Source organism: Macaca mulatta, chromosome 14 (assembly GCF_049350105.2).
Source record: "Macaca mulatta isolate MMU2019108-1 chromosome 14, T2T-MMU8v2.0, whole genome shotgun sequence".
Lineage (NCBI taxonomy): Eukaryota > Metazoa > Chordata > Mammalia > Primates > Cercopithecidae > Macaca > Macaca mulatta.
Window position 1 is genome coordinate 12,550,878 of NC_133419.1, and position 15,115 is coordinate 12,565,992.

The 15,115-nt window shown below is 56.9% G+C and overlaps 1 protein-coding gene across 2 annotated transcripts; it reads right to left on the reverse strand.

Moving 5' to 3' along the window:
- Positions 1-4,625: 4,625 nt before the first annotated feature.
- Positions 4,626-14,771, reverse strand: SAXO4 (stabilizer of axonemal microtubules 4). 2 transcript variants are annotated; one of them, XM_015114042.3, is made up of 14 exons: positions 14,675-14,771; positions 13,983-14,119; positions 13,469-13,586; positions 13,089-13,242; positions 11,133-11,261; positions 10,547-10,610; positions 10,066-10,178; positions 9,527-9,586; positions 9,003-9,089; positions 8,553-8,666; positions 8,375-8,469; positions 5,610-5,774; positions 4,971-5,054; positions 4,626-4,740 (listed from the first exon to the last, which is right to left on the reverse strand). In XM_015114042.3, exons 2-13 carry the CDS (start codon positions 14,089-14,091, stop codon positions 4,985-4,987), a joined length of 1,278 nt encoding a protein of 425 aa, XP_014969528.2. In that variant the 5' UTR covers positions 14,092-14,119; positions 14,675-14,771; the 3' UTR covers positions 4,626-4,740; positions 4,971-4,984. The 2 variants fall into 2 exon arrangements, with proteins under 2 accessions (XP_014969528.2, XP_077818807.1); XM_077962681.1 differs by lacking the exon at positions 9,527-9,586.
- Positions 14,772-15,115: the final 344 nt, after the last annotated feature.

Sequence of the window (15,115 nt, forward strand, 5' to 3'; positions counted from 1 at the left end):
GGTTACCAGGTGAAGGGAGAAGCAGGCAGCTGCCAGGAGGGCCTGGCAGAAGTGGGCCTTAGGGACGAGGCGGTTAAGTGGGGGCAACCCCCTGGAAGGTCAGCCAAGGTCTTCCAGGTCAGGCTGTGCAGGTGATCACCCACCCTTGATAGAGAGGAGGCCTGCTCTCAGGGAAAGGCTTGTTTGGTTTGGTTTTGTTGAGACAGGGTCTTACTAGGTCACCCAGGCTAGAGTGCAGTGGTATGAACACAGCTCACTACAGCTTCAACTTGCTGGTCTCAAGTTCTCTTTCCACTTCAGCCTCCCGAGTAGCTGGGACTACAAGCACGTGTCACCAAGCCCAGCTAATTCTTTAATTTTTTGTAAAGATGGTCTCACTTTGTTTCCCAGGCTAGTCTCAAACTCCTGAGCTCAAGTGATCCGCCAGCCTCAGCCTCCCAAAGTGCTGGGATTATAGGCATGAGCCACCTCTCTTGGCCTCAGGCAAGGGTCTTGAGGGGGCCCACCCAGGGCCACGCAGGAGACAGAGGCCAGATTCTGTGACAATCTGCATTGTGGCTTTTTTTGGGGGATGGGGGGGTGGTGGGCGAAGTTTCACTCTGTCGCCCAGGCTGGAGTGCAGTGGCACGATCTCCGCTCACTGCAACCTCTGCCTTCTGGGTTCAAGCAATTCTCTGCCTCAGCCTCCTGAGTAGCTGGGACTACAGGCGCCCGCCACCACACCTGGCTAATTTTTGTATTTTTAGTAGAAACAGGGTTTCACCATGTTGACCAGGCTGGTCTTGAACTCCTGACCTCGTGATCCACCTGCATCGGCCTCCTAAAGTGCTGAGATTACAGTCATGAGCCACCACGTCCGGCCTGCAGTGTGGCCTTGACCAAGTCTCCACCTCTGTCTTGGCCTCTGTTTCCTCTGCTCCAGCATCAGGGCAGCTTCTATTTGTGTGCACTCTGTGCATGTTGGATTTTATCCAGAAGGCAGCTGCTGCTATTAGCTGAAGCTCAGAATGGTTAAGTGACAACTGGAGGTCACAGAAGGCTTAGGTGACTGACCGATGGCAGGGAGCTGCCTTGGGTTGTGGAGAGCTGGAATTTGAACCCAGGCAGTCGGATTCCAGGGCTCAGGCCTGTGACAGGTACAGTCTGCTGACTGCCTGGGCCTGGGAAGGAGCTCTGGGCTGATGCTCTCTGGAAGCAAGGGGATGAGGCCACTGAAAATGAAGCCGCGTGGTCAGCGCCCCTGGCCTGCTCCTCTGGGCCATCCCCTAGAGACTAACTGCCTTACATGTCTTGTAAACGCTCATGCTGAGAGGCCGGAACTCTCCCGCTGTCCCCTGACATCACAGAGCAGGAGAGGGAAGCCACACAGCAAGATGTCCCTTCAACAGGGACTGGCATCCTGAGGAGCCACCAGATAGAAAGTGTCCCCTCCTCCTGTCCTTGGGACACAGAGAATTTCCCAGCACTGACTCTACCCTGGTCTTGGTGCCTACCAGGGGCCAAGGCTGGAATGTAGAGGCCCTTAGGCCACTGCAGGAGAGCTTGATGAGGTTGGTCAGAGGCTGGGCTGTGTGCGACGGGAGACCAAAGGCCACACTCAGAGAGGAAAGGTGCATCCTGGGGGCAAAGCCATGGCAGCTGGGCAGGTAGGGGGCAGCAACACGGGAGCCAACTGCATGGACTCAGGGAGGCTGGGCGACTGACATCCTGGTGTTAAGGTGGGTGATACCCAGAAGCCCACATCTGCCATATCCATTCATTCATTCATTCATCTGGTATTTACTGAGCACCTCCATATGTGCCAGGCACTGTTCTGGGCTTTGGACTTTCAGTGTGAACAAGGCATATACGGTCCATGCCCTTGTTGAGGCTCATAACTGAGAAGGGCTCCTTAGCATGGCCTTCGAGCCTCCCCCAATTCTGACCAACCTGCCTTCTCCGATGCAGTGCCTCATGAACTGTCCCCCTGCCCTGGCCAAACTGCTGCCCGGTGCAGGACAACGGAGGTGGAGACGATGGAGAGAGGGTGTAAACAGGCGCCAATGTCCCTGGCACCATAACTCCTGCACCCCCCATTGAGCCAGATAGAGGAAGGACGGGCAGGAAACATGAGCTGTAAAAGGACACTCGGAGGAAAAGAAATGAAGACACGAAATAGAGATGAGGTGCCGTGTGTGTGTGTGTGTGTGTGTGTGTGTGTCTGTCTGTCTGTCTGTGTGTCTGTTCTGTAAGTCTCTGTACATCCATCTGTTTTTGTGTCTGTGTGTCCAGCACGGTGGCTCACGTCTTTAATCTCAGCACCTTAGGAAGCCAAGGTGGGAGGATCGCTTGAGCCGAGGAGTCTGAGACCAGCCTTGGCAACATAGCAAGACCCCCATCTCTACAACAAATACAAAAAGTTAGTTGGGTGTGATGGTGTGAGCCTGTAGTATCAGATACTCAGGAGGCTGAGATGAGAGGGTCACTTGAGCCCGGGAAGCTGAGGCTGCAGAGAGCCGTGGTTGCACCACCGCACTCCAGCCTGAGTGACAGAGGGAGAGCCTGTCTCAAAACCAAACAACAACCCTGACACTTGGTAATTTCTAAGAAAAAAGGTTTAATGGGCTCACGGCTCTGCAGGCTGTAGAGGAAGTACAGCACCAGTATCTGCTTCTGGGAAGGCCTCAGGAAGCTTCCACTCATGGTGGAAGGTGAAAGGGGAACAGGTATTTCTTTTGTTTTTTTTTTTAGATGGAGTCTTACTCTATTGCTCAAGCTGGAGTGCAGGGGTGTGATCTCAGCTCACTGCAACCTCTGCCTCCCAGGTTCAAGCCATTCTTGTGCCTCAGCCTCCTGAGTAGCTGGGATTACAGGCATGCACCACCACGCCCAGCTAATATTTTGTATTTTTCGTATTTGTATCTTTGGCCAGACTGATCTCAAATTCCTGACCTCGAGTGACCCACCTGCCTCAGCCTCCCAAAGTGCTGGAATTACAAGCGTGAGCCACTGCGCCCAGCCAGGATCAGGCACTTCACACACAGGAGCAGGAGCCAGAGGTGGGGGGTGCCACACACTTTTTAACAACCAAGTCTCATGAGAATTCACTATAGTGAGGACAGCACCAAGCCATGAGGGATCCACTCCCGTGACCCCGTCACCTCCCACCAGGCCCCACCTCCAGCACTGAGGATTCCAATGCAACATACGATTTGGGTGGGGACAAATACTCAAACCACATCAGGCTGGCTGTGTGTGTGTCTGCGTGTCTAAGAGTCCTGGGTGTTTATGTGAAGATCTGGTGTTTGTGCACGTTCGTTTGTGTTTCCATGTGTGTGGTTGTGTTAGTTTATGTGTACTTCCGTTGGCATTTATGTGCCTAGATGTGTGTGTGCATGCCTTCAGGGGTCTGTGTGCACTTGCGTGTTTGTATTTGCGTGTGCTTTTGTGTTGAGTGCGTGTGTGTGTGTGTCTTTGGGCAGGGAGAGGCTGGCTGATCCCGCACTCGCTCACTCTCCACCTTACTATGGCCATGGCTGGGGCCCAGCCCAGTCCCTTTGGTGACTCACTCCTATTGCTGGGGCATGGACTGGCAGGTCACCACCCACAGTCTGGGCTGTCACTGGGTCCTGAGTCTGGCTCTGAGACTCTGTGTCTTCTGCTTCCCTCCTCCCACGCTGGGACCAGCTGGAGCCACCCACAGCCCACATGGAGCCCCAGCCAGGCTGTGGACAGTCCCCAGGCCTGCCGTTCAAGACTATGCTGGGTACGGCCAGGCTCTGGGGCCAGCAGCACTGCTCCACAGACCTCCACTAAGGAGCACAAGTGGAGGCAAGGGGTCGGAAGACACCCCCTCTGCATGCCCAGACGGGGATGCAAGGCACAGGGGACACCCCCAACCCAGCGCTGCCGCTGCCTTTCTGCGCTGTGTGACCCTGAGCAGCTCACGCACCCTCTCTGGTCCACACTCCTCATTTATAAGGAGCTGGTGCTAGCAGGGCCACGGCATACAGTTGTAGTGTTGTGCACTGCACAAATGCACCTGGCTGAGGTGACAAAAGGTGCTGAGAGCTGGCCCAGATGCTGGCCCTCAGTCTTGCAGGCTGAGGGCCTATGTCAGGCTGCAACATCTGGAGGAAGAGATACCCTTCTCTTCTCGTGCAGGATGTTGGCTCATCAGGGCCTGCGCTCACCTGGGACATGTAAGGGCCAGCTTGTTCTCTTTCTCACAAACAGGCCGCCCTGCTCTGGTCACCTTGGCTGGGAGGGAGAGTGGCACCAGCCTTTGTGATCAGCTCCCCCGTGCCGTGTCGGTGTCCAGGTGGCCATGCGTCCGAGACTCTCCTCTTTCTCCTTGCCCTGAGTCTGCTTCCCTCCCCTTCTCTGGCCCACCGGCCCCTCCCCTGGGGTTGTTCCACCCACACTTGACCAAGTACTTTCCCAAACAGCACGGGCCATAAAGGACCCTTTAAAGGACAAGAAACTGAGTCGGGAGAATGAAGTGCCCATCCATCGTGTCATGGTTCTTCAGAGGTTCCAGCTGAGCCCTTCCGACTCCAAATCTGGCCCAGCTCCTCCACCCCTGCACCCACTGCCCCAGCTGACCCCTCCTTTTTCCAGCCACCCTGATAGTGATGTCACACTTCTCTGCTTCAATGCTGTTTATTTCATTAGGAAAGTAGCCGGGCGGGGGTGTCACCCTGGGGGATCGAGTGGGGGTACAGACAATAGCCTGGCTCCTGTGCCCCAGGGTTGACAAACCTGTGGAGGAGAAGCAGAGGCGAAGCCTGAGCAAGGGGCTCTGGGGTGTTTCTGTGTGCTTGCCTGGCACAGAAGAGGTTCTGAGAGGCCCCCTGATCTCGCACCCCCCACTCGGAAGCGGGGGTCCCCAGGCAGGACTGGCTTAACCCAGGGCTGGGGAGGCAGGGCTGGCCCACAATGGCTGCCCACAGACCGGGAGCAGCTGAGTGTGGGAGTCCCCAGCCCCTTACCAAGGGCTCAGGGCTCAGCTGTGTGCCATGAAGCGGCTGCTGTGAGGTGCGTCCCGGTAGAAGGGGTCGGCTGAGGTCAGGGTTCTGCAGGGAGGCAAGAGGAGAGTGTTGGGGGCGTTGGCAGGCAGGGAGGGACCTTGTCTTCTTCTCTTCTGCCTGACCCTCCCTGAGAGAGCACAGCCAGGGCTCAGCCAGGGCAGCCAAGCCACAAACATTCTTTGCCTGCCAACTCTGGGCATTTGTTGGTATAAATGTAATTTCTGAGGAATTGAATTGAGCAGAAAGGAGCTGAGTGAGGCGGAACCACAGTCCATTCATCTCTGGATCCGTCCCCCCATCCCCCTCTGGATCCAAACCACCCCAGAGCCCCTCGCTCAGATCCTCTCCCTCCAGCCCTCCTGGCCTGGGGTACTGGGGCAGGAGAAGGAGGAGGAGACATCTGAGGGAGGGGTCACTGGACGGAGAGGAGGGGAGGAGTCAGTGCTGGCAGGAGAAGGGACGCCAGAGCCAGCCAGAAGAGATGGGCCTCTCATAGGAATGAACCAGACTAACAGAGCAAGAGAGGAGAGGAAGGGAAAGACCTGGCGCAGGGCCTGGATGAGGGGTAGGGAGAAGGAACAGAGCTGGGGGGAGTGCCACCTTCCCACGTGGGGATGCAGGTGCCGCAGGCTCTCCGTGGGGTTGGGGGCGGCCTCCATGCAGCTGACTGGCTGGCTGAGGGCGTAGCCTCCCGGTATCTGGGGCTGGATGCCACCTCGAGTCCAGCCTTCCCGGTCTAGACCTTTGGGGATGTTCTCGAAGTACCTGGAGGAGAGGAGGGGTCCTTGGCTGGAATCTGGCCTTTGCCCACCTCTGCAGCCCCTCCTGCCCCTCTCCATCGGCCCTCAGATCACCCAGCCTCCCCGCCTTTGCTCATGCTGTCCTCCTCGTCTGACTCTCCCTAAGCCCACGTCCACTGGGTGAAGCCTTACTTGAAAAGCCTGCCCTGCCCTCTGCCTGACGCTGAAACACTCTTTGGAGTGTAAAAGGACAGTTTCAGTGACGCCCTTGTCCCTGGCCTGCCAGCACCTTGGGGTGGAGACCCCGTCTCATCCACTTCTCTAGGCACTTAACTTTCCTTCCATTTCATTTCCATCTCCTTCCATTTAACTGAGCACAGCCAGGTCCGGAAGGTGCAAACACAAGTAAGATGGGGGTCCCACCCTTGAACTTATGAAGAGGGGATGCAGACAGATCAGTGCAGAAATCGGTGATGGCAACCCTGGGGCTCTGCGCGCACCAGAAAGCACCAGCAAGTGTGCCTGACGGCCAGAAGGAGCTCAGGACACGACAGGACACGACAGGCTGGAAGGACCCAGCAGAGAGGGCTGGAGCTGGTCTCTGCCAGAGCCACAGGAGGAGATGTTTGCCTAAGAAGGGGTCGGAACATCGTTGCCCTCACACCCAGACTGAGCCTCTGGCCCTCCCCGCACCTCCGTGGGAACTGGAGCAGCCACTGTGCGGCGAGTCAGCTGTGCGAGGCGCAAGCACTGCTCCTCCCCTCTGAGCCTCAGGGGTTAGGCCAGAGGACAACCAGCGGCCCTTCCAGCTCAGACTCTCTGTTGCTCCTCCAGGTCACCGCCCTCCCCTCTTTTCAGTCTCAATTCAAACGTCACCTGCTCAAGGCCACCGATTTCAAATCTGACCCGTGCCCACTGCAGCCCTCCCGATCCCTCTCTCCCTGCCCATCACCTAACAGCTCTCACTAACTGACCGCAGCCACATGCATGCCCCCTCCCGTGCTGAGGTCTGAACTCCGTAGGGCAGGAGCTGCACACACATTCCCAGGGCCTGCAGCAGGCCCTGGCACCCAGTCAGGGCTCAGTTAAAGTCTGTTCCATGAATGGATTCTGGGAGGTATCCTGGAGCAGGGGGTGGGGCAGGGGGAGCCTGAGGAGACAGGGAGGTTGCAGGGACACCTTGGAGGACCAGGAGTTGGAGAGGAAGCAGGGTGGACACAGATGACTGATACTGTGAGGAAAGCTTGCGCTTCCTGGCTTAGAGGAGTTTGTCTGAAAAATTATACTTCCTGGAGCCGGGCAGATCACGAGGTCAGGAGATCGAGACCATCCCGGCTAACACAGTGAAACCCTGTCTCTACTAAAAATACAAAAAATTAGCCGGGCTTGGTGGCAGGCGCCTGTAGTCCCAGCTACTCGGGAGGCTGAGGCAGGAGAATGGTGTGAACTCCAGAGGCGGAGCTTGCAGTGAGCGGAGATCGTGCCACGGCACTCCAGCCTGGGCAACAGAGCGAGACTCTGTCTCAAAAAAAAAAAAAAAAAAAAAAAAAAAGAATTATACTTCCTGGCAGGGCACGGTGGCTCACGCCTGTTATCTCAGCACTTTGGGGAGGCCGAGGCAGGCAGATCACTTGAGGTCAGGAGTTCAAGACTAGCCTGGCCAACACAGCAAAATCCCATCTCTACTCAAAATACAAAAATTAGCTGGGGCATGGTGGCACATGCCTGTAATCCCAGCTACTCAGGAGGGTGAGACAGGAGAATCACTCGAAGCCACAAGGCGAAAGTTGCGGTGAGCTGAGATCATGCCATTGCACTCCAGCCTGGGCGACAGAGTGAAACGCCATCAAAAAAAAAAAAAAAGAAGAAGAAGAATTACACTTCCTTTATACCATTCCTATAATGCTCTCCCCACCCAGTCCTGGCCCCAGAAGCCTTCCCCATGGCTCTGGGGCCACCTCCTCCTGGAAGCCCTCCCTGATGCCCAGGACAGTCACTCTTCATCCAGGGAATGCAAAGCACAGAATTTACCTTCTGAGGGAGCTTCGAGCCCACCAACCATTGGCTGGATGGAGTGTCTTAGCAGATGCTGCTGCTCCAGACTCCCTCAATCTCCCCTGTTCTTTCCATGTCCACCAGCCTGGCCACCAATGCCCTGTACTGCATATCTGTGGGAAAGCTACCCTTGGGATGCTAGAACCTGCTTTGCCTGAGCAAGGAGGCACCTGGGATTTAATGTTGCCTGAGGATAACCTTTAACCAATGACTGATGGATGTGGGGGTATAAATACCCCAGCTTTCTCACCTTTGACTGGGGTAGTTCTGAGTTGTGTGCTTTACACTGTTTTCTAGAGTTTTCCCGGTGGAATACCTGGCTTAGTAACATGCTCATTATTACTGCCTTCCCTCCCTCATCCCACTTCTCCACTCCCACACGCCTAATAACTGCCTAATAATGTGCTTGCACTCCAATCCTTGGCTTAGGGTCTGCTTCTGGGGAACCCACATTCACTCAGCGTTGATCTTCTCCACGAGGCTGTGAGCTCATTACTTATCCTCATTACTTAAAGAGTCTCCGTCTCTTTCTCAAATGGTTTCAGCTTTGGACCAGGAAGCGGACCTCACCCTTGGTTGTAGGTGGTCAGGTATCGCTGATCCCTGTCAGGATCACAGGGGCTCCGGACATACATAGGGTTGTTAAGGCTGAACCCTGTGGGCTCCTGCATAAGGGGGTAGACAGGAGAATTGTCAGGTCAGAAGGGGTGGGGATTTGGGGGTGGAGGTTGGGTGTAGCAGGTCTCACCTTTTTCCCCACAGTCTCCCGGCCAAGCAGGGCAACATTTGTCTGTTGCATCCGATGAAGTGGCTGGAACTGCTGGTGGCTCACGCTGCTGGGTTCTGGGCAGGGAGGGGGCACCTGCAGGGGACAGAGCCACCAGAAGGGAGGCTGAGGTGGCCAGGCTGAGGCAGCAGGGATGGAGAGGGGGCAGGCAGAGGCACACACAGCTGCGACCTGTCCCCAGCCCCAGCGACCCTCCCTTCCCCTTCCAGTCAAGTCTATTTCAGACCACACCCCTCGTCTTCCAGCCCCCAGGAAGGCCCAGTCTCTCCTCGCCCTCTACCTGGGGCCCTACCTCCACATCCCCAAATATTCTAATTCTTCCCATTCCTCAATGCCTGACCCAAATGCCACCTCGTCCCAGAAACCTCCCTGTCTCCTCCCTCCTCTGAGCGAGGAGCCAAGGCCACTCACTTTGGGGTTCAGAATCCTTTCATTCCCTCGGCTGAAGGCTGTTTCCCACTTGGAGCCTCTGGCCAACACAGGTAGGAACTCATCTCCCTGGAGGGAGCAAAGCAGCCACTGGCACCAGGATGTGGCTGCTTCCCCCACCACCTTCCAGAGCCATGTTCTTTTTTTTTTTTTTTTTTTTTTTGAGACGGAGTCTCGCTCTGTCGCCCAGGCTGGAGTGCAGTGGCCGGATCTCGGCTCACTGCAAGCTCCGCCTCCCGGGTTCGGGCCATTCTCCTGTCTCAGCCTCCTGAGTAGCTGGGACTACAGGCGCCCGCCACCTCGCCCGGCTAGTTTTTGTATTTTTTAGTAGAGATGGGGTTTCACCGTGTTAGCCAGGATGGTCTCGATCTCCTGACCTCGTGATCCACCTATCTCGGCCTCCCAAAGTGCTGGGATTACAGGCTTGAGCCACCGCACCCGGCCCAGAGCCATGTTCTAACTGCTCCCTGCCAGGCGGTCCCCAGCCTCCCCCTAGCTCAGCTTACGTGCAGGTGAGTCTTGGGGAGGAAGTCAGACTTGGTGACACTCTGGCCTGGGAGGAGGGCCTGGAAAGAGGCCCACAGAGGATGTCAGCTCCCCAGTGGCAGGCTGGGCCCCGGCGGCTCCCACCCGCTCTGCCTCCAGGCCCCGGCGGCTCCCACCCGCTCTGCCTCCAGGCCCCTGCTGTGCTGAACACAGAGGAGAACTCAGCTCAAATGGGCATCACTGAGAAAAGGGAAGTGTTTGGGGAGAAGACAGGGGAAGGCATGACCCTGAATGGGACCAGCAGGCCAGGGCTCTTGTCTGAACTCTGAATGACCTTGGCTACACCTCTTCATCTCTTTGGACCTCAGTCTTCTCATCTATAAAACGGGGGAACTGGACCAAAGCAGTGGGGACAAGGATGAGGACAAAGGGGAGAAGCTCTTTCATCTTGTGCTTGAACAAAGGGCTCTGCAGCTCACATTCTTTAGGAAAGCTAGGAACCCTGAGACTGGAGGGCGTCAAGCCCCCTAAAGTTCTAGCAGGAGCCCAGCCGACTTACAGGGTCCCCAGGGAGGGCCTGTGAGGGTGGTTGGAAGACAATGGGGCTCTGGCGGGACTGTTTGGTGAAGCTGCTCCCCTCCTTGGCGCCGATCGAGTTCTTCTGCAAGAAATCTGCAAAGGAAATGTCTCATGTGCTGCCAGGCCACCTGGCCCCCCGCGTGTCCTCCAGAGGCTCAGTGTCCCAGCAGGTGCGGAGCGAGTGGATCCCAAGATCCTGGAGACCTGTGCCATGAGGATCGTGGGTGGCAGGGCGAGGATTCCAGAGTCCAGGCCAGAGGACAGGAGAGGGAGCAGCAGGAAGGGCATGCACCAGCCAAGCCGCCCTCCTGAGAGGCCCAAGGCACCGAGGTCAGCCTGGGAGAGGCGCTTCCCCGCAGCCACCTGTGCATCCTTCTTTCTTCCACTGGTGCCTTCTTAGTCCTAAGCCAGCTCCAGGGCCCCTGGGGCAGGAAGTAGGGAGGTGGATTGGAAGGGCCTACCTGGCTGGTCTAGAGGCTCCCTGAGATACTTGGAATTGTACTCCGAAGTCATGAAGCGTGGGCCCTGGAACACAGAGGTTGGAAGAATGGCGGCACCGGCCCACCAGGGCCCCAAAGGCATGCGGCGGCAGTGGAGTGGCGCCTCGGTTATCTGTGCTCTGAGGAGGCCTGTGTGGGCCACTACAGCACCCTGGACACAAGTCTCTCTGGGGTGGGGCATCGCAGGGCCAGGAATTTCAGCGTAAGAGCACAGTGCCCCTGTGACTATGAATACCACGTCACACCCCACACCAGACTCCTGGTAATGAGCGGGGGGCCCAGAGGGACCGAGATCAGGAGGGGCTGTGAGCGAGAGGAGGAAGGCTGGGGGAAGAGGATGAGCGTTAAAAGGCGAGAAGTCACATTGATGCTATTTTGGAAATAGCCAATATCAAATCCTTTGTTTTCCCGTCTTTCTTGGTGCCCTGAGCTCACACTAAGCTGGCTTCTTGGATAAGTTGGTGCAACACTTTTCTTGAGGTGGGAGGAGGAGGCGGATGTGGCCCCTCTGCCCCACCCCGAAGACCTTAGCCCGGCTGCCACTCACATATCGGAAGTTCTCCCGCTCCAGCGGGCCCTGGCCCTGCTGCTGGTGGAGCAGGGGCACTTCCCTGGGCTCCAGCCCGGTGATGGCCTGGGGCCCATGCTCCTGGGTGTCAAAATGGACCTTCCGGACCTGGAAGGAAGAAGGGCCAATTACAGGTGAGGGGGCGGCAGTCACTGCCTGACTCTGCTTCTGCCCTTGACCTTTACAGAGTACAGTATCTGCAGAGCAGCCAGAGGGGGTCCCTTCACAATGAAACCTGTGCTTCCCTCCTCTGCTTAGAGCTCTGCAGCCTTCCTATCATGCTCACAGGGAATTCCACGTCCTCCTGGTGGCCCACAAGGACCTGAGTGCCTCACCTTGCTCTAGCTGCTCGTCTCCTTTCTGTGCCCCCCTCGGGGCCTTTGCACTCGCTTCTGACACTGCCTGGGCCACTCCTCCCTCAGACAGCTGCATCTGGAGGAGCTGGCCTCCCTCAAGTCTTTGTCCAGTGTCTCCATAGCAAGCTGTTTCCCAACCCTCCTGATTTGCAGGTGCAACTCCTTCACTTCTTATTTATTACTTTTTTTTTTTTTTTTTTTTTGAGACAGAGTCTTGCTCTGTTGCCCAAGCTGGAGTGCAGTGGCGTGATCTCAGCTTCCTGCAACCTCCACCTCCCGGGTTCAGTCAATTTTTGTGCCTCAGCCTCCCAAGTAGCCGGGACTACAGATGCAAGCCACCACATCCAGCTGATTTTGTTGTATTTTTTTTGGCAGAGTTGGGGTTTCACCATGTTGGCCAGGCTGGCCCACCAGCAGTTGGCCTCAAGTGATCCACCCGACTTGGCCTCTCAAAGTGCTGGGATTATAGGTGCGAGCCACTGTGCCTGGCCTTTTTTTTTTTTTTTTGAGACCAAGTCTCATTCCATTGCCCAGGCAATCTCAGCCTCACTGCAACCTCTGCCTCCCGAGTTCAAGCGATTCTCCTGCCTCAGCCTCCCAAGTAGCTGGGATTACAGGTGCATGCCACCACTCCCAGCTAATTTTTGTATTTTTAGTAGAGATGGGGTTTCTCCATGTTGGCCAGACTGGTCTCGAACTCCTGACCTCAAGTGATCTGCCCACTTCAGAGCCATCATGCCTGGCCTGCAATTCCTTCACTTCTCTTCCTCCCTGCTTCTCCCCGTTATATTTCCTACCACCCATCCCACCCCGCACTCTACCAGCTCTTATCATCTTCAAATACGAAGGAGGATATTCAGAACATACTGGCGGGATGAATGAATGAGTGTCCATTCTGGTGGTGGTGCTGATGATAAGAAGGGTGGTAATAATGAGGACAGAAATGAAAAAGATGGGGCCATGCCTGTAATCCCAGCACTTTGGGAGGCTGAGGCGGGCGGATCACAAGATCAGGAGATCGAGACTATCCTGGCTAACACGGTGAAACCCTGTCTCTACTAAAAATACAAAAAATGAGCTGGGTGTGGTGGCACATGCCTGTAATCCCAGCTACTGGGGAGGCTGAGGCAGGAGAATCACTTGAACCCAGGAGGCAGAGGTTGCAATGAGCCGAGATCGTGCCACTGTACTCCAGCCTGGGCAACAGAGTGAGACTCCATCTCACAAAAAAGAAAGGAAAAAGATGGGGTGAGGATGTCGATGGTAGGGGACAGTGGTGGTGGTAGGGACGGCGATGGGGCTTGCAGGTGTGGAAGGAAGTGTGAGGCTCATGGGAATGGGACAGCGATGGGGATGGAAATGGAGGCGGAGGTAATGGTGGGGCTGGGGCAGGGAATGGAGGTGGTGGGAATGGTGGGGACAAGGATGAGGACAAAGGGGAGAAAGATGAGTGGCCCCCATCCCTACAATGTGGCTGCTCCATGCCCTGTCACCCCCACCTTGACCAACTGTTGGCAGTGCAGCCCTAGCCCCACCCTACCCTAAGGCTTCCCTCTCCTAGCCCTGGACCAGCACTGACCTCCTTGGTGGGGAGACCTGCACTGGCCTTCTCCCGCCCGTAGCCTGAGCTGGTCTGGTGCATGCTCCAGGGCAGGGGATGCTTGCCGTCAGGCACCTCCAGGGGGCGGTAGCTCTGGCTGGCCACAGACTGGAAATGGTCCTGGGCTTGTTCCCTGAGGGTGAGGAGGAGCTAGAACCCCAGGCCGCCTGCCTCTGTCCTCTGCTCAGGAGCTACCTTCCTCCCTGCACCCTCCCACAGATGACTCAGGGGTCGGCCGTGCCCTGTGTCACCCAGGACCCCCAGCCTAGGCCAGGCAAAGCTCAGGGTCCCCATTCACGGAGCCTGGAGTTGGTCTGATGAGCAGGGCAGGGGCTGGGAAGGAGCCGTACAGACCGTACCCCCTGGCCGGGTTGTCTAAGGCCTCCAGACTGGCTTGGCATGAGACCACGGGCCGGAAATTTGATTTGTAGCCGGTGCCTGTGTGACTGCCCACACGGGGCTTGAAATCCTCTCGACCTGCCAGAGGGGCAACGAGGAGACAGACCCCAAGGTCAAAAACAGGCAGGGCTTCCCAGGCAGGGCCAGCGTCCTCCGAGGGGCACAGGGGTCCCAGTGACAGGAGAGGGCTCAGAGCCACGGGCAGGAGCTTTGCAGGCCTGCCCTTTCAGGACTGATGGCAGGAAATGGAGTGGGTGGGCTGGGGACAAGGTCGGTGTGGCAGAATCACAGTGACAGGGTTGCAGGGACAGAACTGGAGAAGGGAGCAGCCGGGCCGGGCTCAGGGGACAGACGGATTCAGCGTGACAGGTTGCTCTGCAGTGTGACAGCCAGAGGGGCTGCTCCTCCCTCAGAGAGAGCCCCTCCCTTCCCGCCATTGTCCTGGGGGAAGCTGCTGCGCAAAGGTGCCCTCACCGTAGGCTGTGCAGTAGCTGGTGGCGTAGAATTTCAGGGGGTCCGTGTAGCCCCCCGAACTCATCTTCACATAAGGGGAGACGACCCCCAGGGGAAGTTTCCCCATCATGATGCTGTGGGGCAGGGCCCCGGGGGGCCTAAAAAGGAAGCACGGGGAGCCTCGTGGGTCCCAAGCCCAGCTTAGAAGCCCATGGGGCAAAGATCTGCGCCCCCACACAGCTGGCCCCTTCTCCCAGGCCTCTGTCTCTCTGCCCCAGCTCCCACGTCCCTAAACTGAGGGCGAAACTGATCATCCACACTTATCCCAAGAGTCCTCGTGTCTCCTCTCACTTTCCCACACCTTCTTATTAACTCTTCCTGTCTCCATTTACCGCGGGGACAGTGAGGTTTAAAGAGATCAAGGATTTGCTCATAATAGGTGGTACTGCCGGGATTCAGACCTAGATATTTGACTCCTCGGCCCCCGACCTGAACCTTACATATCCACCTCTCGGAATGAATGAGCCGACAACCCGCTATCTGGGGAATTCTTGGCTCCCACCCAAGAAGTCAGGCTGGGACGCTCACTCCCAGCTCCCGGCTCCTCTCTCTCCCTCAGCTCCCATGGCCTTGCCTGCCTCTGGCCTTGCCTGCCTCCCCTGGGAGTTGGCTCCGCTCTCCCCAAGGCCCAACCACAGCGGCCCCACCCTCACCTTTCCTCTGCAGAGGCTCTGAGGTCAGGGAGAGGCTGCAGGAGGCAGAGCTCTGCAGAGAAGCCAGCCCTCCTGGAGGTGGCCAAGCAGGAGAAACAATGTGTAGCCTAGCAACTGGTGCCTAGCAACAGCGTCCCCAGGCCTCTGAGCCCTTCTAGGGCCAGGGCCCACTGAGGGACTGACCTGGCCAGGAGGGGAGGGTCAGGAGCTGCCCCAGCAAGGCCCTGCCTCCAGGGCTCCAGCCCCCACCTCTGGCCTCCTCCACAGGGCTGGGAAGAGTTGCTGTCTGCATGACATAAAATAAAAGATAATCCCGAACACTCATTCCCATAAAGTACCCACTTCTCGGCAGATACTTTACATCCTCTATCTCTGTCCTCTGAGCAGCTCTTCAGTAGCTATGATTATCCCCATTTTCACTGGGGGAACATGAGGCTTAGA